This window comes from Cynoglossus semilaevis, chromosome 1, assembly GCF_000523025.1.
Source record: "Cynoglossus semilaevis isolate Cse_v1.0 chromosome 1, Cse_v1.0, whole genome shotgun sequence".
In the NCBI taxonomy this organism is placed as follows: Eukaryota; Metazoa; Chordata; class Actinopteri; order Pleuronectiformes; family Cynoglossidae; genus Cynoglossus; species Cynoglossus semilaevis.
This window is the reverse complement of record NC_024307.1, coordinates 27,445,519-27,472,662: the sequence shown is the minus strand read 5'-3', so window position 1 is coordinate 27,472,662 and position 27,144 is coordinate 27,445,519. Positions and strand designations below refer to the sequence as shown.

Genomic DNA, 27,144 nt, shown 5'->3' with positions numbered 1-27,144 from the left:
TAAATTTTTTGAAAATAATAATGTGAGGTAACACGTTAACTGAATTGATAAATGAAACTGACAACCAACAAGTTTTCATTTAAATATTTAGAATTAACTTTGGGTTCATTTTCTCACTTGCTTTTTTTTTTAAACTAGCTTGGCTCTGAGACAAACACCAGGCATATACCCCAGAGGATGATGGGTAATTGCTTTGTCTGACTACTCCTTTGTGTGTATTTTATTCGTCAGACTGGCTTCAATTTCCACCTCTCGCTTGATCTCGGGCTTAGCCGTCAACGCTTTCATCTCGGTCTTTTTGTACCTTTTGGTATTAGCAGAGGTTTCAAAAACAAACCCGATAAACTTTGCATTGTCTGTAGCCGCGCTTGTGCAGCAGCAACTGATCTGAAACATTTGGTCAGTCCTTGATTTATCTGACAGGAGACACGACTGAAAACACATGTGCTTGAATAAATATGTGTGGCAGTAGCTGGGGGAAAAGACAGGCGGCTGGGACCAGCTGCAAACGTCTGTTCAAGGAGAGCCGAGGAGTCACACCCTCTCTTAGTCCCTTTCTCAAATAACTACCATCCTCGTGACCTTCAGTATGGTACTTAACCTCCACTTGTACAAGTAGTGAGATGACCAGTGGCCAACAGCAGAAGACTGTGGTTTCACTGTGTGGCTCCCAGATGTGAATGTGTGTTACTGTGAAACAGGGTGGTGCTACACAAGAGCACAGTCTTTGACAAACCCTGCTCTGGATAAATAAAGCTTCAAGCAAACTTTGCAACAGTCTTCCACTTGTACATTAGTGCTAGTGCTGCCTTAGACAGAAGTACCTTATGTTCAGGCCTCCACTTTTGTAGCACCTAAGGACGAGGCTTGTATGTACTATAGTGCACATTTGTATCTGCTTGGATTTATAATTTTTGTACTTTTTGCAGTAGCAATGTACTTCGACTAAAAATGTGTAGTAAACTTCGCGAGTTTGTATGCCACTAGAAAAATAGCTAAGCTAACTTTTGTTAGTTGGTTTTGTTGTGTTAATAGACATTTAAATTAGGGATGTCCAGTAACGCAATGTCTAGGTTTGGACAAATATGCTGGAATCCCTTGCGGGGTCCTGAGATTTTGCCCCAGTTTTGGGGAACGACGGCTGCATACATCGGTATTGGTTGATATCGGAATCAGAAATAAAGTGTTTGGACGATATAGGCGTATCAGATTTCGGCAAAAAGTTAATATCGGACATTCCTAATTTAAATCTATTAGCCTAACTGAAATATAAATATTTGGGTTTTAACACAAAATGTTAAAATTGAGCGTTGTGGCTGTAGATTGCAGTTTTCCTAAAATAAAAGTATGAAACCAAAATCAAAGAATAAATATGTAAGACATATAAAACAAGGAAAGTATTACCATACTGCTAAAAAAGCATTTCACGCTATTTAGCTAACTTTGACACTTATTTCCATAATGAAGAGAGAGCAAAGCTGTAAAATTCCACTCCTCTTCCTAGCTAACTTGCTTACAGGAAACATGAAAAACTACACACTATGCTTTTATATTACAAAGGAATACATTAAGTCTTAAAGTCGTTCACAACACTAACCAACGTGTAGTAACATGACCAACGTTCTACCTGAAAACCGTAGGATTTCTGGTAAAACATTCCAGGGTAAATTACTAAGGATTATGGGAAATGCAGTTTTTCTTCCCTCTAATCCCTCTCTAAAGGGAGTGCCTTTCCTGCGTCCACTCCGCTTATCCCTTCCAGCGTCCCACTGGCACCGAAGCAGAGAGATTTCTTCTGGTCCAGTCCTCCTACGCAGTGCAGAAATGGATACTTAGCATAAATGTTTGGACGTGAGTTTCAGGCCAGGGCCGCAGCAGCACCAGCAGTAGACACACAATCCTCCCACTCTGAAGTATCCAAACCAAGGTCAAGACTCCTTTACCACCACCTAATTACACATTTTGTCTGTGGAATTCTTACATTCTGATCTGCATCCATGCACATGACCTGTACATGAGGCCTCTCTTTATGGTTAGACGTTCCATATAGAAAGATCAGGAGACAATGTTTTTACTGTTTTTGTTTCGCCGTATGTTTTTTTTTTTGTCGCTTTCATGCAGTAGTTTAGCTTACATATACTGTTCTTCAAATAACTTAACTCTAACCTTTTTTTAAGGTATGTCCTATAACAACGGTTCACTGATATTATCGGCCCGATATTAGCATAATTATTATCTGTAAGAAACATTATTGGTTTTTCCTGTGGTAATGAAAATTCGATAATGCAATACCCGAGTTTTCTCAAAAATGTTGGAATCACTTGTATGGCACTGAGACGTTTACCTCAGTTTTGGGGGCAATCGGCTGCATGTATCGGTATAGATTGATATCGGAATTGGAAATGTATGTTTTTGGACATTAGATTGGATATTGGATATCAGCAAAAAGTTAATATCAGACACCCCTACTATTTCAATTTATTAAACTGTTGCTGAATTCTGCAAATCGGGGGTCTGAAATCCATGATCTGAGACCCGCTGCTGCAACAGTCATGTCAAAAGATGGCCACATCATTGTTTGATTTTCAGAAAAACTATATTAGCAAACAAATACAAAACCTGTATAATACAAAAGTGAAGGAATTACCAACTCAGTGATTCAATGAAAGAACAAATACAAGAATATAAATATAACTGAATAGTTGTGGGCCAGATGTTGGGGGTTTGTGGGCCAGAAGTGGCCCCCAGGCCAGGAGTTTGAAACCTGCTTTAAACCACTGCGGGACAGTAATCCGCAATACTTTATCCAACCAGGAGTCAAAACTTAAAAAAGAGACAGTCAGTCCTCTCTATTTGTGGTTTCGGGTGTCCATGATCAACTGTCCTCACGGGCTTCAACATTTTACTCACATGTGGTGTTGTATGTAATTTGTGGCTCTTTGAGATTTTCTCATAGGACAGTGTGTGTGTTTGGTACATTTCCATGCAGCTCTGGTTTGATGGTGTGTGTGTTCCTTTTAATCAGTCAAGGAGCAGAGTGCAGTTTTTAACCTAGAATCGGAGTTTCAGAGCCTTGCTTTGATTTATATGCTGGTCGTTGGTCAGGGGAAGTCAAGCTGTTGTTTGGAAGCATTGGAAACAAAAGGACAAAAGTACAAAACACCCGCTGCTAAAACTTCAGTCCTCTACAAACAAATGTGTTTGCGGTGCGCGGTAATAGTCGGCCGCACTCAGAGAGGAAAAGTCTTGACTAAACAATTGCTAAACTTTTTGCACGACTAATAAATGTATCCTTTAGTGCCGAACTTTCATCCAGGAAATTGTTGCAATGTGTGATATGTGCTTCAGACTCAATGTCAACAGTCGCCTTCACATAAGACAAACAACTCGAGTCGCACTTTCGAGACCTGAAATCGTGCGCCGTTCTTAAAGGCTTTTGTTTCGGCTCTGGAACTCTTTTTTTTCTTTTGTGTTAGAGCTGGTTTAGGGAGGAGAACACTGGCGGTGCAGGGTTTTAGTGGGGTAACAGATCCCTGCCAAGAAATGAGTTCACTGAACCACTGTTTTCCCCAAAGGAGATGCGATAAGGTTTCTGCCCGAGGCTCGTCCGAGCACTTGACTAATAGATGAGAGAGAGAAAAAAAAGAAAGAGGCAGGATGAGGAGGGGTATTAACAAATGAAGGAGCCAGCTTTATTGACTGAGACGGCAGATTGGAGAAGAAACTAAACAGTGAACCATGATAGCCTCGGAGATCACATACTGTATCTTGTGTCTTGGGGGAGAAAAGGGGGGTCTCATAAGGATTTTAAGGCTGAATTTTGCATGCATTCTTTACTTTCTTTATCCGAATGTTATAGACAATGAGCGGTACAGAGGAGAAAAGAGGCCAAAATATTTGGTCTGAATGAGAAAGAAGTAAAACAGTGAACACCCACACTAATGCAGGGTCAGGTTGAGGACTGGAGTTATTATAATGCATATTTCTGTCAGCTTTTTCTACATTCATATTTATTAACCGTTATTCACCACTTCCTACAAACCTGTCTGCCCAGAGTCTGAAAAATGATTTTTTTGAACAGACCAGATGTTTTTATGCATTGACAAAATGACCATTGCTTTACTTCTGGGGGGATGAAGCCATAGGGAATTACGTAGATTTCAAAGAAATTAAAAAGGCGGTTCCCTGGGTGGAAAAAAAAAGTCAGTAAGAACCAAGTCCTGCTCTGCCCTGCCCCTAGTGGGCGCCAGTGATGTACTTCCTCCAGGAATCAAACCCAGGACCACCTGCTTCCGAGGCAGGCGTGCTTACCGCTACTCTAAGAAACCACTGAAGAGCAAAGCCTTTTATTATATAGAGATGCAGATGCAGATTATTTTTTTAGGCTTGTACTACTGCAAAAATAGATTTAGATAAGCTCAAGATCAGTGGCGCTTTGGCCCAGAGGCATTGGTGTGGAACCCCAGGGTTCACCTCCTGGGCAAGATCGAATCCCGGTTAGGGTGGTCGGTACCTTCCAGTGGACTCACCACCTGCAGGGGGGTTGGTAGGAAGTTCAAGATCATACTCATAAAATGTCAAGTTGAATGCATTAATTATATTGTTGTCCTTGGCGTTTCTGTCGTTGTCCGATACAATTTTTGAAATGATGACAGTGGACGGTACAGTGACACAAACTCCTTTGGCTTTAAAGGCTAACGTCATACTGTATTTGCGCATCAGAAATGGATGCTAACCGCACTGCAGTTGGATAACCTGATTGGGGTAGATGTAACAAATGTACCACTCTCACCACTCTTACCACTTAGAGGTTCATTACAGTTGTAAGGTTTCTCCCCTTTAGGCACAGCACACTTTTGGAAAAAGAATCATCTCTGCCATCAGTTAAAAAAATCAGAGATGAAACCAAAAGGGACTTTCCTGAAAAACCCAGCATTACTAGTTCCCACTGCATTCCCCTGAACTGATGTAAGGAACGGTTTGAACTGGTTCTGTTGATGGGTTTATTCAGATTGTCGTGATGATGATTAGGCCTGGTCCTAAATTATGACTAATCTTGATTAATCGAGATAAATAAACATTCTTAAATATGACGGAAAAACGTTCTGCATAATCCTGGGATGGAAAAGTAACCGCATGTAAATGTTTGTTTTTTTATTTGTGACTAATCCAAATAATGGAATTAATATGGAGAAAGTCATAATTAGCATAGAGTCATGAAAGAAAGCGAGCGGGAGAGAGGGGGAGGAGAGAGAGAGCTAGGTAGAGTACGAGGAGCAGGAAGTAGTGGAAAAGTTTCGATCACACTGTTCCTGACCACTGTTAATTCTTCAACGGACCAATCGTTTCTCTGTGTTCCGATGTCTATTTACAGGTCCAGCCTTTTAATTGACAAATATATTTCTCAATGGTTCTCGCCCCTTTATTGATTCTACAGAGGAATTCAGCACTATTTGGACTGTGTCCATGCTATTTTTTTATGGCAGATCCATTCACATCCATTTCATTTTATTATATTTCGTCAACTTCTTATATTGTTTTGGTTTAATTTCCGTCTTTGAAAAAAAGGCCATTATTAAAAATATGTCGAAAAAATGCGACAGTAAGTGCTTAATAGTGGAATTATTGGACATGGAGTGCATATCATTCTGTACTTGCGTTAAAATGCGCTAAAATGCTATTATGGGATTTTTTTACGAGTTTTGCTCTTTCTTACCATAAAAATATAAAAAATAAAAAAACTGAGGGACACTTTCTGTAGCATATTTTACCACAAAATATTTTTTTTCAAAGTAACGTTTCAGTTCGGTTGCAGTCATTACTGTTAGGAGTATGTGTTGGGTTTCTTAAACCAACACCAAAGTTGGCTACAGACTTGTTTTCACTGTCATGTTGTACCTCTAATTACCGTCGTTTCCTGCCGACGTACATTCTTTCTTAACACTCCTCTATTTCACTTTTTGCATTAAATGGTAAAAATGTCGTTGCAAAGTGATTCTCCATTGATTTGAGTCAACACTCTTGTGTTGTTGATGTTATAAATGTTTTTCTTCAGTATGTGTCGACACTTTAACACATTAACATACTGTGAGCCGGGAAACAGAAAACCTTTGTAAATCAGATAACACAAGCTTCTGAATTTTTGCATTCTTGTGTGAGTATTTAAAAATTTGTGCTGCAATAATCTGATGAATAATAGACACTTAAATCATGGAAAACAATTTCCTTGAGTAATCAGAATTGATTGAAGTTCCTTATTTGTCCCTCAAAGGGTAAATTTAGTGTGAGTCTGTGCAACCCAAACAGGCTGCCACATGAGGCGCTATTACGTGTATGGTTTCTCTGGGGCTCGAACCTAGCACCTTCTGTGGGTAAAGCAAACATGTAAGGCATTATATTTTATTCACAAGAGCAGTAGTGATTGGTCTTCCGTAGTGTGGTAACAAAAAAATACATAGAGTATGAATTATATAGCTAGCTATCTAGCTAGACAAATAGCACTTTAGCAATATTAGCTGATTAGCTAGCATGTTAGCCTCTTAAATAGCTTTTTAACTTGCTTCTAATCTAGCTAGCAATTCTTCTCTTACTTAACTATGTGTTTCTCGATTATATAACCTCTTATAACTAGACAGTCAAACAAATTGATTCAAGCTTCAACAATGAATTGTTTCTAGAATTTTCCAATGGTCAAAGAAATTGAGAGTTGATGCACACATACAGGAGTGTGGGTAAATTTTAGTTTTCGTCTTTTTTCTAAACTAACCAGGCAAAAATTGTCCACTTCCTCCCCAGCCTCCAAACAACGGCCCGCCTCCCCTGCCCAGCTCATCTCTACCCGAAGGCTACTATGAAGAGGCAGTTCCTTTAAGCCCAGGAAAGGCACCTGAGTACATCACCTCCAGTGAGTGAAGTTAACTGCCATGTTTTTGCCATGTTTGGTCATTTCAACGCAAATATATAACGAGAGTTTATGTGTTTGCCTCCCGTCAGACTATGATTCTGATGCAATGAGCAGCTCCTACGAGTCATATGACGAGGAGGAAGAGGATGGGAAGGGCCAGAAGATGCATCACCAGTGGCCTTCTGAGGAAGCCTCCATGGATTTGGTGAAGGATGCTCGCATTTGCGCGTTTCTGCTGCGCAAGAAACGCTTCGGCCAGTGGACCAAACTGCTGTGTGTCATCAAAGATAACAAACTTTTGGTAAATAAGAGGCACTTGTGTTTCTGGTCCAAATCCATAAGGTTTCACTTTTGTACAGGAAATTAAGGATGGCTCGGTATTGTGCCGATATTGGTCAAAATTTCAGGATCGAACATTGAAAAAAAACGACTATAGCCCATTTGATGAGATACTTAAGCCCAAATGCTAAACTTTACTTTGTGCGTCAAGCTATAAACAGGGACATTATTGCCTCAGCAGCAGCAGCAGCAGCCTGCTAGAGGAGAAAAAAGGATATGGAATTGATATTGGTATCGGCAAATAATGCAAATTGTGCGATATCGGTATCGGACATGAAAAAGTTACACTGAGCCATCCCCGCAAGAAATGGAGAGATATGAAAACCTAAGTCTTTTACAGTACATCAATACTGACTGTTTCAGTACATCATCAAACTGCAGTCCAAAAAATAATTGCGCTGTCATTTAAAGGCACCTTTTCTCTTCCGCAGTGTTACAAGTCCTCCAAAGACCACACCCCGCAGATGGAGCTAAACCTGTCCGGCTGCAGCATCAGTCACATCCCTAAGGATGGAAAGAAAAAGAAGCACGAGTTAAAGATAGTCCACCAGGGGGCAGACGCCCTGGTGTTGGCTGTGCAGAGCAAAGAACAGGCCGAGGAATGGCTCAAGGTAAAAGCAGTAAGCTGTCTTGTGTCTGGTTTCTTGACTTGTCTAGATTTGATGCCAGTGGCAGGCGTCACAGTCGAAGTCGGTGTTTATGTTTGGGATATTGGTTTAAAAGCAGGGGTCAGTTGGTCTGACTTTAGGTTTCGTTTTGATGCGTCCTATTAAGTAGACAAATTAAACAAACCTTGTGCAACTTCCTTTTCTCGGAAAAGGGTGTAGTTCTTGGATGAGAATAACTTTCTTAGCCTTTGTTTCTCGGGACGAAGCCTCTTCCTGACTTTGTGCGACCATCAGGGTTGTTATGAAAAGGTGTTCCTTCCACCTCTGTTCTGTTGTCAACATGGATGCTTTGTATTTCTTCCTTTGAAGAAAAAGATGGATTCCCTTTCATTTTTGGAGAATCAGTCTCCGTCACCCCCTGCATCGTCTTCCGTTCTCACTCTCTGATCTCTTCTTGTCTCTGGCTGCTCCACACGTCTGCACAACAAACCCACCCTGCGGCCTTTGAAGGGGCCGTGACCCTTTTTTTTCCTCTTTTAACGCTGCATGTGTCTGTTTGTTGTCAGTGGAGATAAAAACAGGATTCATCTGGTTTTTGGATTTAAAAGATCCCCCCACTCACTTGCACTCACACACACATCCTTCGTCCTCCTTACCTCTCCTGAGAACCTATTGGAATTCCTTGTTTGTTCTGCACTCTGGATTGCGTGCTATTTTAAGGTTCCTTCTTGCCTTTTGTGCTTTTGCCAACCCCAGTCCTGTTTGCTGCAGGTTTCCCAGCAGGCATAGGGGGGGTTTATACAGTATCTTATTTGAATTGGCTTAGCATAACTTCACAGGTTTTGCTCTAGGTCTTTGCTGATCGAGTTCATGTTTATGTCTTTCAGGACCCGTGTTCTGCCTCTTGATTCAATTAGCCTTCTTTTTGCACTAATCAGTCATTGTTTATTGATTGTCCCTGGAAGGTATCTGCAGGAGTGTGCAACAAGAGCCATGAAAATATACAAATGTTGAACCGCCCAAACCGTGGCGATGACTGCACTAATTATTGCCCGGAGAGGAACTTGGTGCGGAAACATACCTAGGAAGGTGCTGGGAACATATTGAAGTAATAACGCAGGGGACAGTCAGTGAAGTGAAGTGATTCAGTTTGCCTGATCAATGCACACGGACTTGGTCGTATTGCTGCACTCAGCAATCATCCAGTGTTCTTGGCTGGGGCTCCTCAAACACACCCTCTTTTGGGAAACAGCTCGGGGCTTATAAAGTCAGTGTGCTGTATCATTGGCAGCCTTCTTCACTCTCTGCTGTTTCTTAGTGTGTGTAACAGATGACTCTGCCTGTGTGTGTTTGTGTTGCTACAACAATATGTGTTTTATGCGAATGTTCGGATTTAGGTGCAATTTCTTTCTGAACATAAGTGACCTCGCTTTAAACAATATATTCTTAAAACAAGACTAAATATATGTACCTGAGGCCATATAACATCTAACCTGTCACTGTCATTTTCATATATACTGTATATATTTAAAAAAAAAAAAGTCTTTTCATTTGACATTATAAAGATAGAACGACACTGTATAAGGCAAACTGGCAAATTTGGCGACTGCAATTGTATCCAAGTGAAGGGATTGACGTGAGTACAGCAGGGGTCACCAACTTTTTTGAAACTGAGAGCTACTTCAAGGGCACTTAGTGATACAAAGAGCTACTTGTTTGATACGGACTTCCCCAACAATGTAGTAAAAGTTACAATGTGGTAAAAGTTACAGTATTTTTCTAAAATAAAAAATAGTTTTGTTAAATATAAACACCGTATAATATAACAGTGCAAAGACAAGTAAATACACATATTTACAAATATAAATATTTTCTTAAAAGACCAACTATTACATTTAAATGAATGAACAAATTAAATACATTCTGCCGGTTCTCAAATGGCAAAATTTAATTCTAAATGTCATATAGTTGCAGGACGGATGTGAAGGATTAGGGAGGCCTAAAGTGATCATTATTATGTCGAACTTTTCTGCTAATATCACAGACAACACACTGTACTGGACAGTGACCTAGTTAGAATGTTGTTTATTGATTAAACAAAATTCACAGAAACTACATTTTTAAGTCAAGTCAAGTTGTGTTACAGTCGAGTCTGGAGAAAAGTTTGGAAGGCAGTGGTCAGTAGTGGCACACAACCACTGGGCAGTCACATCATTTTTCATTACGTCCACTTTTCTTAAACGCTAATGTGGCCACAGTCGTAAAACTTGCATAAATGCTATTGTAAAATCTAATATTAGGATTGTCGATCATGGTACTGTTACACCCCACCCTTGTTTAAAAAACCGAGCAAGCGGTCTGCCCTTGTGACCTGCCGTGAAGCCGCTTGAAACTTCGACCAACGGTAGCTTTAGGACGACAAAGGAAGAAAAGAGAAATGAGAAAATGAGGAAAAAAAGGGAATAAACACAAGCACAAGACGAGATGATTGGAAGACCCCAAAACCTTTGTATTTGAATATCCTGCGATTATGTGGAATGATTTTCCCAGACATTCTGTCCTAACGATGTGCTCATGAAACCCAACTCCATTGTCTGTCTCTGCATCGTTCTCCGAAAAGCCTTTTATTTGCTTGCGTTTCTCTTTCTTTGTTCCTTTCTCTTTTCTTTTTCTTGATCCGACCTGATTTATTTTTGCACCCACGGATCAGTCCTCGGGTATTTCTTGCATTGTTCTACAAAACCACTGCCAATTTTTCAATAGCCATTCGCCCACCTCAAGAAAGGCAAGTAGTATTTAAGTATTTTACTGCGACCTGGCTCCTGTTGGACTGCAATGGCTGTAATTAAATGATCATTTCCAAAATTTACACCCGGCTCCTTGGAGGCAGACCTGACACTGGAATCTGAAACCATAAAATTTGTTTGGCACATTTTTACTGATTTACTCATCAAGTTGGGAAATCTTTTTTTTTTACAAAATCATATTCTGTCTTGTTTGTTTGTAAAGCAATTTGTGTAAAGCAAATCACAGATGGACGTTTGATAATATGAGAGTCCTCAACTAAGAGTTTCATTCCTACGGTGTGATGTAACTTGATTTTTGACATAAATCACAAATCACCTATGCTAACACAGTGGTTACATCATAATCTAGGACATAAAAAAAAATCAGAAGAGTCCAAGTTGGGAGCCAGGACATAAAAAAAAATCAGAAGAGTCCGACTCGGGAGCTGTAATAAATGGCGTAATGTTCCCCAAAAAAAACCAACACAAACGAAAGAAAGCGAATGTAGCACAATCCAATGTATGATGTACAACTGGCGAATGTAAAAAAAACTCGTCTTACGCATATATCGCCGGTCTGCTCACAAACTAGTTCCCATGCTAACTAGTTGGCTAGTTTAAATGCCATATGTCGGAATGCTAGAACAAGACTTTCACAATACATTTATGGGAGATCGTAACGTTATGATGGAACAAGACTTTCACAATAAATTTATGGGAGATGGTAACGTTAAAAAAATGAAACGCACTGTCAATAATAGTGCAGGGTGTCATGTAAAACAAGATATTTTACAAGTGCGAGTATTTTAATTTGTGTGCTTGCCAATACTATCACCAATACTTTGGGTTTCCAAAAGTCAGTGTTGTACAGGTAGCAGAAGGATATTGTAAGTATGGGTTCACTTGACGGGCACATGTTTTCAAAGTACAAGTTTGAGTATTTGAATAAACTATTGGGCCACAGTCTGCTCTCGGGTATAGTTTAGATAGCTGAGTGTACAAAGACTTTAAGCTAATTTTGTGGCACAAAAATGTGAAATGCGTGTCCTGGCCCGTGAATATGTAGAACCACTAAAAACTCCTTAGCCGCCTGAACGATGCAGCAGCGACATACCTATTGCCAACTTGTTCCTCATCATTGAAGACCGCACGCTCCCTTCGCAGACTTGTTCTGTATAATCTACCTAATGCCCAAGTCTGCTCTCCAGTCAAAGGTACACACGACGATGCCGTCTGTCTCGCTCCACGGCCTCGCAGTCGCTCTCTCAGCCAAACCCTTAGAACCACAGCCTGTCATTTTCCCCGCGAAAACCCAATTATGCTTTCCGAGAGCCAAAACCAATGAGCTGAGGAGCGCTCCACAGCCAAAGACGGTCCTGAACGCTTGTGGAAACGGTGGAGGGGAAAATGCATGCGTGTGCGTACACACACACACACACACACACGTGTGTCAAAGTGTATTATCTGACGTGCAGACTCGGTGGTTGATCTGAATTCTCGTTTCCCTCTGATCCCACCACCCCCTTCACGTCTGCAGCTGCCAGGCCTGAAGTCCAATGAGGTCAGGGTAATGCTCACTGGCGCCCTGGTTCACAGCCCTGCAGATCTCATTCACCACCTCTGGCCCTCGTTACATAATAACTCAGTGGACATAGTAAAAAGCCTGCGGTGTCTAATCTGTGTAACAGACTCCCCCCGTCCTTCCTGCGTCTCGGCGCGCACTCATATTTTCTCTCCACCACCTCCTGTTAGTCGTACACTCACTAATCAGTCCAATTGCCTCACACTATCTGTTTAGTTGCATGATGGAACATAAGACAGGAGGCAGTTCTGTATACACGTGGCCTGCGTTACCCACAGCACGCCGCGTACGCCCAGGGAATGAGCTGCATAATTATGTAGCAATGTTGTGAGGAAATCTTTGAGCGTTTTTAAATCAGGGCTCCACCCATGTTGTAGGGTTCCCATGGTGGGGATCTCATCTCACACCTTCATTTGTAGACAGTGTTGTTTAGCAAAAGGCATGGGCAAACTAAGGCCCGGGGACCGGATGCGGTCCACCAAATTACATAATTTATTTATATTGTTATTATGCCAATTCCCTGCAATACCCAGGTTTCCCCAATAGATGGTGTAGAAAATGATCAAAGCTTTTTAGCCTTTATGAATGACTTTTACATGTCATTTATCTTAGGTCACCCAACGCTCCATCTATCTGCTCCTGACCCGGCCCCACCCCTTGTTCAATTTTAGGACCAATTGTGGCCCGCGGGTCAAAAAGTTTGCCCACGCCTGCTTTAGCATAACATAAAGCAGCCGTGTCTCTAATGCTACTGCCTGTCTCTTCATGTCTTTTCAGGTGATGCGAGAGGTTTGTTTAAATGGAAGCGTGGATTTGGACGGTAGATCGGGGTCACCTGTGCTCAAACCTGAGCTGGAAAAGGTAACCAGATCGTTACTATTTACTTGTGATGCGAGTTCCCATAATAAGTAGCACTGGTGAATGCTTCCAATATGTATTTTCTGAATGTGTCATCATTTTCTTTAAGCTCTATTAATAATCAAATCTGTCATTGATGCTTTGTGAAAAGATTTATGTTCATTAGGGTTAATTTGAAATGAATGATCATGAAGTTCAAAATCGGTGATTTACAGTTTAATGTGCTCTATTAGCTTGCGCTTGGATTCCTTTAAAAGGTCATGACCTTTGGTCCTGTGCAGTTTCTTTTATACTCTGCTGATGCCTTTATGACAACCTTGTTCAATACTGTAGCACAGAGGTGTCACACTCAGAACACAGAACAGTCTAGTACCGACAGCGATTTTAAGCAGGAAAAAAAAAGAAAGCGAAGAGACTGCAGCAGACTTTTTCCTTATTTAAATAAATAAAAAGTGAAATTTGAAAAACAAAATATCAAGCAAAATATAAATATTATTACACATAAAATTTAGTATATGTTTTTTTAAATCTGTGGTTAAAAATTACAGAAGTTAAATTGTGAGTTACCCACCAAGCTTATGTTACACACACAGAGTTTGACTGTTGCATTTAACCAGGTAGGCTGCATTAAATAATGTAATGCGCCAAATTTGGTCCTCAGGCCTTGAGTTGAGACCCATGCTGTAGTACATTTAATTCGAGGTAGAGCTGCAGCCAGACATGGTCTTTGGTCCAATTTAAAGAGGTAGCTTTATCAGAACACTCACATCAGACTCTTTAAATTACAAAAAAAAACGTGCACTGTAAAATGTACTAAGATGAACCAAAACATACCGTAAATTGCATAATAACATTGCATAATCCCAACACTATTTGGTAATTGGTTCAAATCTAAAAAGATTATTCATCATTTTATTTGTCTTCTGTGGGCCAAGGACAAGGATTTGTAACTAGACCTCCATTTCATGAGGGCCTCATTCCTTGGCACAGTTAATTCTAATGAAGAAACTGCAGTTGCTATTCTAAAAGGAGGGACATTGTCTTCGTGTTTTTATTGGGAAATGCAGGTATAAGGACTTAATGCAGACGATTTACTGCACCCAGTATTTATAGGGCGAGTGTACGACTGTGTTTAGTGGAGGAAAATGAAGCAGATCAGAGGCAGATCTTTTAATGATAAACTGCACAGCGCACACAGCCCGAGCCGGAATTAATCATCAGTAACATGTACCAGATGCTCTCAAGCTTTTAGTCATTTACAGTACAATTATACAGATGTGTTTATGTAGCAGTTCCTTGGTGTCCTTTGCTGTTTTGTTCCCTGTGACTCCCATTCTTCATGAAACTGATATTTCCTCCTCCAGAGGGCTTCATCTGACAGGCCGAGTTCAGACGGAGAAGTGGCCCATGAGAATGGACACGGCGACCCTAAGGACCAAGGTGAGAATCTTAAAAAAATCATCAGCTCTTTGCTACTGTGTGTGTAGAGTTGCTTTATTTACTTTCAGTTTCGAGAGAGCGTTTCAACGTTAGGGAGAAACACAGAATCGCTTGACTAGGAAAATCCCTTTCTGCCTCATTTTCGAGGAAAAGAGAATGAAACCATAGCGATGGAACATCACAGCACAACAAGGGGAGACGCCAGTGTATCGACCGCACGTAATGACAGACAAGTCACAAGTGAAGGAGAGTAAAGTGGGAAAAAGTTACAGGGGGGTTCCCGCACTGCTTCACGGCACTTTTGTTCCATATAAACTGTGAGAAGCTCTAGTAATAACATTTTATTATTGGACTCCACTAACCAGTCTTTTTAATATCAGTATTGTCTGTGGGTGCACAGCATGGATTTATTCCACCAATGCCGATAATTATCTGGTACTCATGGCCGCCATTTGTTCTTGTGAAGTCATCACTCTAGCTTCACCCACTACATCCTTTCCATGGCAGATCAACTTTCCCTTTGCCTCATCTCCTAATGGAAAATGTTCAGCCTCTACCTTCACCCTTTATTATGCATGATTTAGTCGTACACGCCAACTGTCACCGTGATCCCCAACCGGTGTGCCGTAAGAGACAACTGTCACCGTGATCCCCAACCGGTGCGCCGTAAGAGGTGTGTCATGAGGTGTACCCTGAACTATGTCCAATTCATATTTTTTTAAATATTATTTCATAACTGCAAATCAGTTTTCTTCAGTCATCTATGCGAGCGTGACAGGCAGTGCAATACAACAGCTTACCACTAGGTGGCAACATATGTTTATTAGGGATGGCGCAGTACAACATTTTCGTGTTCGATATCAATCCGATACCTCCTTTTTCTACCAGCATGCTGCGGGCTACTGTGGCTCAGGCGATAGTGTCCATGTTTACACCATGTCGTGTAAAGTTACGTTGAGTATTTGGGCTTAGGTATCGGAACGATTGACCGATACTGGACTGATACCGATCATGAGTATCAGATAGAGCCAATGTCTTGCCTTCGAAAGCAGATAGCAGAGAGTCCTGGGTTCGATTCCCAGAGGAAGTACATGCTTGACGCCCAACAGGGGGCAGCATGTTGCAGCAGATCTGCTGTTAACGCAATAATTTCCCAAATATGGGATATTAATATTATTAATTATTACTATTATTATTCTGTTGCAGCAGACCTGCTGTTAATGCAATATTTTTTTTTAGTTATTACTATTATCATTGCTAATATCTATAAAAACTAAACTGAGGATCTTTATGTGCGTGTTTCTTCAATTCCTGCATGTATATCAGCGTTGTCTTCACCCAAACAGGCACAGGTTTCACACTTGAAACCAGAGAATTAATATATTCAATTCCTGCATGTATATCAGCGTTGTGTTCACACAAACAGGCACTACTTATTCACATGTACTTGTACAGTACTGACAGTTCTGATTGGCGTTTGGTTTTTCTCAGGACATTCTAAGAAGACATTGAGATAGTACTTGTCTGTAATGCGGAGTCTAGCACTAGTTCATAGAAGTTTTTTCTCGTCACGTTAAGAACAAGACTTAAAAACACAACAGTAGCAGAAGCTAATGAGGAATGAAACCAACTTCATCCACACTTAGACATTCTCCCTATACTGTAGTATTGCAGGTAAGCAGTGCCTATACGCAGTATATTACTGCTTGTGAATCTGTCTCGGTCCAGACACTGTTTCAGTCGTCTCAGCATGACGACATCAGTGGAGAGGAATGTACATTACATCAAGTTCTGCTGCAGGATTTTTCTATTCTTTGGTCTTCTTTTTCCTTTCTTCATAAATACGCCACAGACCACTGTATCTAAGCCAACGGAGCATAGCAGATTCTATTTTCTTGTGTTCAACTGACAGCGAGGTTAAACAACTTGGACATAACCTCTTAGCACCTGGCTCACTCCGTTGCAGCTGTGCTCCCATCAAACACTGCGCTGTCATCTGTCTGTCTCGCTCCATTTGGTTAGAAAATAGGCCAACTGATAGGCATGCTGGGATTTCAGGCTGCGTTGATCCACCAACAAAGCTTTTGAACCCAGAAGTGTCTGATTGAATCCAGTCAGAGTGATTGGAAACTCATGGTTGTTTACATTAGGATCTACAGTCAGTCGCTCTTGGTCTCATTACAGCATCACAGAAGCATCTAAATGGAACTGAGTCAAAGACTAACGTCCTCTCTCATTTTCTCTGTTTGGATAATGACGGTGGGGAACTTTAGGTTTGCATGAGTATGTAAAAAAAAAAAAAAGGTGCTTTAGTTGTTTAATTGTGAGTCATTGATTTGATTTGTTGATTTTGTTTATGTGTTTCAGGCAAAGGGAAGAAGAACTCCAAGTCAGAGCACAAGACAGGGACGGTAGGAAAGGGCGCCGGGAAGAAAATCACCAAGATCATCGGGTTGGGCAAGAAGAAGCCGTCCACAGATGAGCAGACATCGTCAGCAGAGGAAGATGTGCCCACTTGTGGTAAAAACCTAATCTACCTTAACTACTTCTCGGCAGAAAAGGCATTATTATCAGGTTTATGAAATGTTTAATTAAGGAGACGTGCTTTTTCATGCATTCAGGTTTATGAAATGTTTAATTAAGGAAATGTGCTTTTTTTATGCATTTTCATAAAATAGTACTTTTCCCGCAATACCCGCATTTCTCCAATAGATGGCATAGAAAAGGCTAAAATAATTTCAACTATTATGCATGACTTGCATGTCATTTATCTTGGTTCACATTTATTTGCTTCTCACCCGGCCCCCCTGTCAAATATTTGGACCCATTGCGGCCCGCGGGTCAACAGTTTGTCCACGCCTGATATAGACTCTGAGAGTAACTTGCTTTTTAATTTAAAAGTACACAAATTCTAAATGCCCTAGCCTTGGCAAATAGCTTTTACGATTTTTTGAGAAGATCCTATAACTAAGCCCAAATGTTCAACTTACCTTTGTGCGATTGGACTAATATCGGCATTAGCCGATGCTCCAAGTTGCACTATCGCTATTGAAAGAAGTTGTATCAAGCCATCGCTACTACCGACCAAAGACGTAACGGCTGTCAACTTGTGCAATTGTTCATCACTCGACAGGCTACCTGAACGTGTTGTCCAACAACCGCTGGCGGGAGCGCTGGTGCCGTCTCAAGGACAACCAGCTGCTGCTACACAAAGACCGGGATGACCTGAAGTGCCACATCGCCTCTCTGCCACTGCGAGGCTGCGAGGTCAGCCCTGGGCTGGACCACAAACACCCCTTCGCATTCCGCCTGCTTCGTAACAGTCAAGAAGTGGCGGTGCTGGAGGTACGACTTTCCTTTCTTCTTTCCTGCGTCTGCTCAAGCACATTCTAGAGAAACTGGCCCCAGCAGACACTTCTTTGTTGGGTTTTCTCCTCAAGTTTTTCTTCTTTTCCTCTCTTGTGGTCAAACTCACGTCCTCCACCCTCCAGTGACCTCATCCTGTGCATAGGGCATGCAAATGTGAGCGTGAAGGGAGACAATGAAAACCAGATTTTTGCCGTTTAACAAACAAAAAAAAAGTCAGCGTCACCTTGAGATAACTTTTTCCAAGGAATCATTGCCTTTGCTTCAGCCTGCTTTTAACCCCCCCCCCCCCTCCTTTCAACATGATAACATCTGGCCATTGAGATGAATGTGCAATATGTATTTTATGAATTTGATTATTGAGCTTTATGATCTGGATTCCTCTCCTCCAGGCCTCCTCCTCTGAGGAGTTGGGTCGCTGGCTGGGGGTTTTGTTGGCTGAAACTGGCTCCACCACTGACCCGGCCACTCTGCACTACGACTACATCGATGTGGAGACCACTGCCAACGTCATCCAGCTTGCCAAGCAGTCCTTCTGGTAAGTGGGACACAGAGATATAGTCTTTTTTCCCTTCATTTTTGCTCCCAAGCGTAAGTCAGACTCTTCTACATTACTGTGTTAGCATAGCTGAGCGTATTACTGTGCGGTATGTGAGTTCCAAAAACATGGCACCATAGAAACGGAGCTCCGACAGAAGTCGAGGACCTCCTGTGTAAACTTGTTAGTCTTCGTGTTTTTATTGAACGTTCCGAAGCCGTTAAGTCAATGTTTTTAAACTTCTTGAGTTATCTGATCTCGTGAGGCCATTCTCGCACCTGTTAAATTCAGCTTTTTAAATTTAAAAGTCTATTTTCTTTTTCTGGAGACTGAGGTTACTTGTCCGGGAAATAGTTAGAAAAGCATTTTACATTAGTTTGAGCTTTATTTATAAAAAATTATAGTGCTCTATAACAAGTATTTGGTACAATAATAAATTGAAATGTATCTGTATGAAATGTCTTTTTTGCACCTTTAGAATTTTTGGTTTAGATGGTTTAGATTTTTTGTCTTTAAAAAAAGAGTAGGCCTCAATTAAATTGGTTGACCTCTGACAATATTTGTTAATAATTAATGATTAATGATTTACTCATCAACCCATCCTTAATGGCTTCATACTGTTTCCTTAGCTTCACCAGTAAGCGTGCCGTGTCTCCAAACCCGTACCTGGATAACCCTGTGAACGGCTACGCCTGTCCCACTGGAACAGCTCTGCACTATGACGACGTTCCTATCAATGGACTGGTAAGGATACTGTAATTAATTCAAATCCTTATGCTTTTAGGGTATTTTAATGGCGGTGAAAGAGCTGTCATCAATCATCGCTGGATCATTAGCTATTTTTCTGTCTTGGGTGTAATCCCGAGTGCATACAGAGAGGAGATAAAAGACTGAAGGTTATTGATTTTGGATCATCTTTTTCAGCATTGAAAAGCCACTCTCACAGTAATGCATCTCTTAGGGATGCATGACTAGAGGGGTTAGCATCGGCGCTAGTGTGAACCAAACCCTTATACATTCAATGCTGTTTACTTTTAACATACTCCTTAATTGCTACTGTAACAAATACGAGTTAGATTGGTGTAGTGTTAGGATTCTGTAAGGTTGACTGAGATTAAGAGAGCTTTAATTAAATACATTGTTATAATCCCAACCAAGATTAAGAGAGCTTTAATTAAATACATAATCCCAACCCTGTTTGAGAGGTGGACTGTGGCGACCCCTGTTGAAGGGACAATCACAGACTCTCAAAGCATGATGCTGTTTTGTCATTTATGCATATTTATATTCATATATCGTGTATAAGTTAGGCCTGTCAAAATGAATGCTGATCAGGTTCATTAAATTGTAAAGATTAATTTTATTTTATTTTTTATTAATTTTTTTTTTTTTAGTGCATGGGTAAAATGTTTCTATATGAAATATAGAAATATATAATATATATATATTATAAATATATATAAATATATATTATATATTTATATAATAAATATATATTCTGTCAAGCTAAATTTTATTTACACTTCCATATTAATAATAATTAATTATAATCAATCAACGAATTAATCGTGATTGATTCTAGCCACAATTAATTGTGATTAATAAATAGCTACCCTGTGATTAGGGCAGATTAAAACCGTAAATGGCTTCAGTGTACCAGTATAAACCTAATATAATATAATACTGCAGTCACACTGGGGATGAATAACTGTACTTACACTTACTATGAATTGTAACTAACATAAAATACCTGCTGTTTCTCTACGTTGTTCTCTCCTTCTTTCTTTCCCTCTCTACTTCTGCTCTGCATGTGTCTTTGTCCAAATCAAGGAGCCCAAAGCTCAGTACTCCACTCCTAAAACAAAACAGCTAAAGGAGGACACGCACTATGAGAACGCTGAGCCCTATGAGAAGCCCTCTTCCAAGTTGACCTCCCGCTATCCTCCCAAGCCTTCCTCTTCTTCTGCTTCCTCTTCCTCTGCCTCTACTGGTCATTACAAAGCTCCTGTTTCTAAAGTCTCCTCTAAGTTTCTCTCTACTGACACAAAAACTAAAGACTCCCCTCAGGTGACTAACACACTAATGTTCCACTTCCTGTATCTTACGTTTGCACTTCCCTTTTTTTTTATGGGTATGACAGAAATTAATTGAGAACCACTGTGTCAATCAGTTGAAATGCTGCCAAATTCTGCTGCTCTCACTCCAGATTTAATTATACAGTTAAAATGATGGCATTCATTTTATCACTCAATTCATTTTTATATCAAACACAGAAATCTGTCTATTCCATGTAGCCCTTACCAAACGAAATTATTTGCAGGGTTTGTGTCTGTGTGTCTGTGTGTGGTAGTTCACAGTGTTCAACTTTATATTTACTACCCCTCTATAAGTATACCCCTCTCTCCCATGGCTCTCGTAGTCACCACATGCTGTTGTATGGAGCTCCGCCTCCTCTGTGGCCACAGCTTTGATGTGTTTTCCATGTGTGGCGTGTCCGAGGCATGTTAACAATCCCTCAGCGACCACAGAGTAAGACTCCGTAGTAGGTGGGGAGGTCTATGACAGACCATAATCACCAAGATAAAGCCTCGTCAGAGTCACCTCAGCTCCTTCACAAGCTCAGCAGATATGATTTAGTTTTATCTGTCATCCCGGGTCTGGCTTTGAGCTGTTCCTGCCCTCCCCCTCTTGCGGATTTTATTTATTTTCCTTTCTTGCATCTTGTTGTTGCATCCTTTTACCTACAAGCTAACTATTTTCTATTGGTAACCCCCCCCCCACTACAATTGCATCCAGAATTTACTCAACTTGTTTTAAAAAAAGAGTAAAGTCATCTTCTTTGCTGATGACGCCGCTGTGATACACTTAAAATCACAGGCGTATCACACATAGTATTACTCTTGTCACAAGTTATGTCAATTATGTTAATTGCATTTTTTAATTTTACTTTTTTAATGTAATACAATTACTATTTTTAACACATGTTGACGTGCACAGAGTGATGTGCACTGTTTAATCACGATTACTTACAATCACGGTTAATTGTGAATTATTGCAATTAATCCACAGCTACGGTGATTATTATATAATTAGATACAAAATCCTTATCGCTCTATCAATTATACGTAATTAAAAAATGTTGAAGTTTTAACTTGTACCATCATATTCTACCTAAAAATGTTAAGGTATAGAAACATTAAGGTGTAAAGTTTGCAGATGACTCTGTTGCTCACTCAGTGTCCAAACTCAAAGTGTTTTCATGAGTGAATAGATGAATGACCAAGTCTATAACTCTGTGGTCAAGTGTTTTATTTCATTTTTTTTTTATTTTTCCATCCCAGCTGAAAGGAAAGAAAGGTTCAGGGGCCAATGGAATGGCGTCGAAGCAGAAGGTGGAGCCAAAGAACCAGGCCAAGAAAAATGGGGTCAATGGAATGAACGGGACAGCCTCTTTAAAACGCAACAACTCCAGTAAGTAGGAAGTAGGAGTTCTATCTCCAGTGTGTCTTGAGAATGTGTTTAATACTCAAATGGAGGGAAGAAATGATTGATTTGGACTGTAAACATACCCGAGCTAAAAGTGTCAATTCTTTAAAAACCAAACCCTAAATGTGCTCAGCCGCCCTGACCTCCGGACTTTTTCCAATCAATTTCTGCTGGTGCCCAGAGTGAGAGTAGCAGACGCTGTGTCTGGTTTTCCTCCCAGTTCCAACCTCACCACCACTGATTGCTTTCTAGCTAAACTCTGCTCCACAGCTACTCGGAAAATGCAGGATCTTTTAAATTACAATTGGGTTAAACTGTGGCTAGGAAGTTAATAACTTGAAAACCTAAGACATCGTCCTCTTGTGACGTTTGGTTTGACCCACGTGGGCCTGACCCGAGCCTCTTCACTAGTGTTGCGAAAATAGATCCCATTTTTTGCAAGTAGGGGGCTTGGTAAACTGGTGCTAAGACATTGTTTTGGAGCTAATGTGTGAACCAGACGGTTTGATCCAGGTCGACTTTGGAATTCCCCAAAAATATACAGTTTATCAAGAGTCCAGTACTTGCAGGGTCAGTGGTGGTTTGATTAAGTGATTTCACATACGTCTTGCACAGAACAGGATGGGCGACATGTTGTCCAGTCAGTGACGGCCTCTTTTGGATGGAATAAATGAGTATTTGAGGTTGTGGCTGGAGATTAGCATCTCACCGATGTCCTAAATATAAGAAACACTGATCTCTGTCCTCTATATGATGTCATGGCCACTGCTGTGTAGGCAGATGCAGACACTCGGCTTTTCCTGCACAGTACTGCATTTTTTTTCAGCTATTGGCATCTAATAGGAGGCTTAGTAGAACTATTGTCCAGCCCTTCCTCCCTTATTTCTACAATAATGTTGAAACTGCCCTTCAGAAATGCTCACAGATCAGTGCAATTTCCTCAATGGGACACTGACAATGGTCCCTATAGGGGGACAGGTCCCTTATATTGGGAACCACTGGTTAAAGTCCATATTGTAACATGGGATATTTACTTAATTTTACTTAACTTTAATTAAATTTTTCACTTTTAATTAAATAAATGTTTAATTAAAACAGTGCCTATTACACAGTGCCTGTTACACAGCTGGTCACTTTGTCCTTGTTTACAGCAGAGGTAAACAGAAACAGTGAACAGTGGGGTCTTTATTATCAGCCACTCCGACCACAACAGAACATAAACAGAGTTTTAACAGCTCCTGTATAACCAACTCACTCTTCAACATGACAGGGATCAAACTGCGTGAAAAAAGTAGCGGCTAATAGTCCGGAAACTATGGTATTCAAAGAGTGACGTTTAATAATCTCACTGCATTTTCCAAAGATGTTTCTGCTGCTCTAGTGACGCTGAATCTTTCTGGTGCAGATGCAGAGCAGTGCAAGTACGGTAAGAACCGAGTGGAGGCCGATGCCAAGCGACTGCAGGCCAAGGAAGATGAGCTGATGAAGAAGAAGCAGGAGATCAGGAACCACCTGACCGTGCTGAAGAAGGAGAGGAGAGACCTTCGTACGGCCGTGGAGGCTGCAGCCGGTAATTACCCAGAATCCCTCACAGATGGAGCCCGATGGAACCTGCGATGTAAATACTGCGTCCATACTGAATGCTCTTTGTCCTTGCAGGCAAACGCTCACACTCCTCCCTGTCAGAGCGACTGAAGAAGGTGGAGGACGATTGTCGGCGGAAGGAGGAGGAGAGAGTAAACCTGGAGCTGGAGCTGACGGAAGTGAAGGAGAGCTTAAAGAAGGCCCTGAGCGGAGGAGTCACCCTCGGCCTCACCATTGAACCCAAAGCAGGCTCCTCTGGCCCCCAGGTTAAAGCCCCTGCTCCTGGATCGTCCCTCACGGTTTGTTTGTCTTGCTTCAATTCCTTTTACAGCATCACATCCGCCGAGCTTCACACCTAAATGTCTCCACCTTGTTGTTCACAGTCACCAGCCATGATGCGACGGACTCAGGAGTCCTCTCCGTTCTCCAGCTGCGACACCAGTGACACAGAGTCCTGCTCCCTGCCAGTCAACAGCGCCTCACTTCTCCGCCGCCAGCAGACTGCACAGAAGGGCTCCCCAATTCGAGGTCATGTCATGAGGAAAGCCAAGGTCAGTGACATGAAAAAAAACAAAACAAATTCAAATTAGTTTGCCCCTATGCGACTGAGCCATGCTCACCTTGGGGGACCCCCTGACTCCATTTTGGGAACCACTGTCCCTAAGTGGGAGTTTAGTTTTGCTATATGTGACCAGGTTACAGAGGCTTAAACCTTGAAACGCAGAGCTAAGCAAATTTGAGTCTGCGCCAAAGTCCATAGAGAAAAACAGCAATTTAACTTGACGCCATAAGAACAGTCAGTATAGCAATAAAATGGTAAATATAATGTTTGCAGCTCCTTTGATTTCACACAGTCCTTAACTCAATATTTATTTATATCATACAGTATTTATTTCAGATGTATTTTATTATGCAGTATTTAACTGATGCAGGCACATTTTATTGTGCATTAACATTTGAATTTGTGCATCAATTAATTAATTAATTGTGTATTAGTATTGTTTTTATGCATTATTAAATGTTACTATTATTTATTAGCTATATTATTTATTAATATCTTTGTACATTCCGTTATTATTGATACAGACAAAATTGTTGCGAATTAATGCCGTTTTATTATTTGTATTGCTAAGTTTTATTATAATTTTATATCATACTTTATTCCCTTAATGTAATGATTAATTGTGTATTAATGTGGTTCATTATCATTATTACAATAATAATAACTACCCTGTGACTAATAAATGTCTTCGGTGTGTTTTTCAGGAATGGGAGCAGAAGAGTGGCACATAAATCTTCCACTCAATCGCACCAGTCTCACTATCATTCCTTTTAGATTTTTTTTTTTCCCAAAGTATTGTCTATATATTTATTTAAATCTGTTCATTCAGAGCTTAGGGGAGGACACAGTCACAACATTCAGTCAGACCGAACAGCAGTGGCTGCTTCCTGCGTCACTCTGCAGCCTGTTTCATCTCCTACAGTAGTGAGTATGCTCAGTGTACCACGTTGTGTGACTCGTATCGTCTGTTGCACTTTTTTTGTTTTTAGGCAAAAAAAACCCCAATGCTTTCTCACTCTGAAGTATTTATTTGTAAATGTCTAAAGGAAATACTAGCTTCCCCTTGTTTATTTATGTGGATATATTTAATTTTTTTTCTTAATTAATAATGACTGAAAGATCGCTGGTTCATCAGTTTGGCCACCATCAACCAGAGGTCATGTTGGAGTTACCACACAATAGCTAGAACCTAAACGCTGTTCGAAGAAGCAGAGTGATGGGGCGTCAGTGAAGTCGTGTCAAGCACTGCTGAGTTGCATTGTTGCGTCCGTTATTTTTTTGTCAAAAGCAGCCAGTGATAACACAGAAATCAGATACGGTTATTGTTTCAAAACTTCACTAAACTGCTATATATATCTGTTATATATATACATATATATATATATACACACATATATGTATACATATATGTGTGTATATATATACACATATATACAGTATATACATATATATACATATACATACATATATACATATACATATATATACATATACATATATACAGTATATATGTATATATACACATATATACATATATATACATATATACACATATATACAGTATTTATATATATGTATATATACACATATACATACATATATACATACATATACATATATATATATATACATACACATACACATACGTATACATATATACACATATATATATACATACATATATACATATATATATACATACACATACACATACGTATACATATATACACATATATGTATGTATATGTGTATATATACATATATACTGTATATGTTTATATATGTATATACGTATATATACAGTATTTATATATGTATATACATGTATATACATATATACGTACATATATACATATACATATATACAGTATTTATATATATGTATATACGTATATATATATATACATACATACATATACATATATACAGTATTTATATATGTATATACAGTATATATATACTGTATATGTACAGTATATGTATATATATGTATATATACACATATATACATATACATATATATATATATAGCAGTTTAGTGAAGTTTTGAAACAATAACCGTGTTATTGTTTCAAAACTTCACTAAACTGCTATATATATATATATACAGTATTTATATATGTATATACATGTGTATATATATATGTATATATATGTATATATATACAGTATTTATATATATGTATATACAGTATATACATATATACACATATATACATATATATAAATACTGTATATATATACATATATATACATATATATATATATAGCAGTTTAGTGAAGTTTTGAAACAATAACACGGTTATTGTTTCAAAACTTCACTAAACTGCTATATATATATATATACACACACAGTAACAGTGGGACAAAAAGAAAAATGTACCTAGCTGCACATCGAGTAGCCCCCGCCCCCAGACTTTGGCAACAACAGTTGATTAAAACATTTTATGCAGTAATTATTTAACTACAGACTCCATTCACTTCGATGTTTCTAAATCTACGGCTTGCATGCCTAGCTTGGCAAACCCCAGTCTCACTAGTGAAGTCTCACTTTAAAAAAAAAAAAAAAAAACATTTTACACAAGAATCTAAGAACAAATGGTTAATCTGGAAAGACTATTCATTTACACTATAGCCTAAAGAACACAGGCTAAATACTGTACGTTAGCCTAACAGGCTAACATTTATTTATCTACTCAGCCCAGGATTTGTACTTTTAAAAGCACTTTATTTGTGCTTTTTCTTTGCAACTTTAATTTTAAATCTTAGGTGTTTACACACTATTTGTGCTTCTGAAACGGCTGCTTACCGTAGACGATAGACGATCTAAACCAGGGGTGTTAAACATAAAGCCCGAAGACCAAAACCGGGCCATTTGGGGGTTCAATCTGGCCCGCTTGATGAATTCTGAAAGTAAAAAAACACATTAGTTATTATATTATAGTTCATTAAATATAAATATCTTTTAATTTACATGTACTTATTTGCAGGACAACAAGGGGGGAATACATGGACTTAATGTTATATAAAGGAAATTAAACATGTGGCCCCTGAACCATGAGGTGAACACTCCTCGTCTAGTGTGAGTAGG

General features: G+C 39.8%; 1 protein-coding gene across 3 annotated transcripts in view; it reads left to right on the top strand.

Moving 5' to 3' along the window:
• Positions 1-25,419, top strand: part of afap1 (actin filament associated protein 1) — a 78,363-nt gene extending 52,944 nt beyond the window's left edge. For 2 of the 3 annotated variants that reach the window (XM_008323864.3, XM_025054422.1), the window contains exons 4-18: positions 6,796-6,904; positions 6,994-7,205; positions 7,675-7,854; positions 12,997-13,080; positions 14,442-14,517; positions 16,885-17,037; positions 17,651-17,862; positions 18,276-18,421; positions 19,051-19,165; positions 20,252-20,488; positions 21,763-21,892; positions 23,313-23,477; positions 23,567-23,790; positions 23,875-24,042; positions 24,758-25,419. In XM_008323864.3, the coding sequence (XP_008322086.1) occupies positions 6,796-6,904; positions 6,994-7,205; positions 7,675-7,854; positions 12,997-13,080; positions 14,442-14,517; positions 16,885-17,037; positions 17,651-17,862; positions 18,276-18,421; positions 19,051-19,165; positions 20,252-20,488; positions 21,763-21,892; positions 23,313-23,477; positions 23,567-23,790; positions 23,875-24,042; positions 24,758-24,784 (2,238 nt within the window). In that variant the 3' untranslated portion in view covers positions 24,785-25,419. The remainder of the gene's footprint in view (positions 1-6,795; positions 6,905-6,993; positions 7,206-7,674; positions 7,855-12,996; positions 13,081-14,441; positions 14,518-16,884; positions 17,038-17,650; positions 17,863-18,275; positions 18,422-19,050; positions 19,166-20,251; positions 20,489-21,762; positions 21,893-23,312; positions 23,478-23,566; positions 23,791-23,874; positions 24,043-24,757) is intronic. The other variant, XM_008323873.3, reaches the window with a different exon arrangement.
• The last annotated feature ends 1,725 nt before the right edge of the window (positions 25,420-27,144 follow it).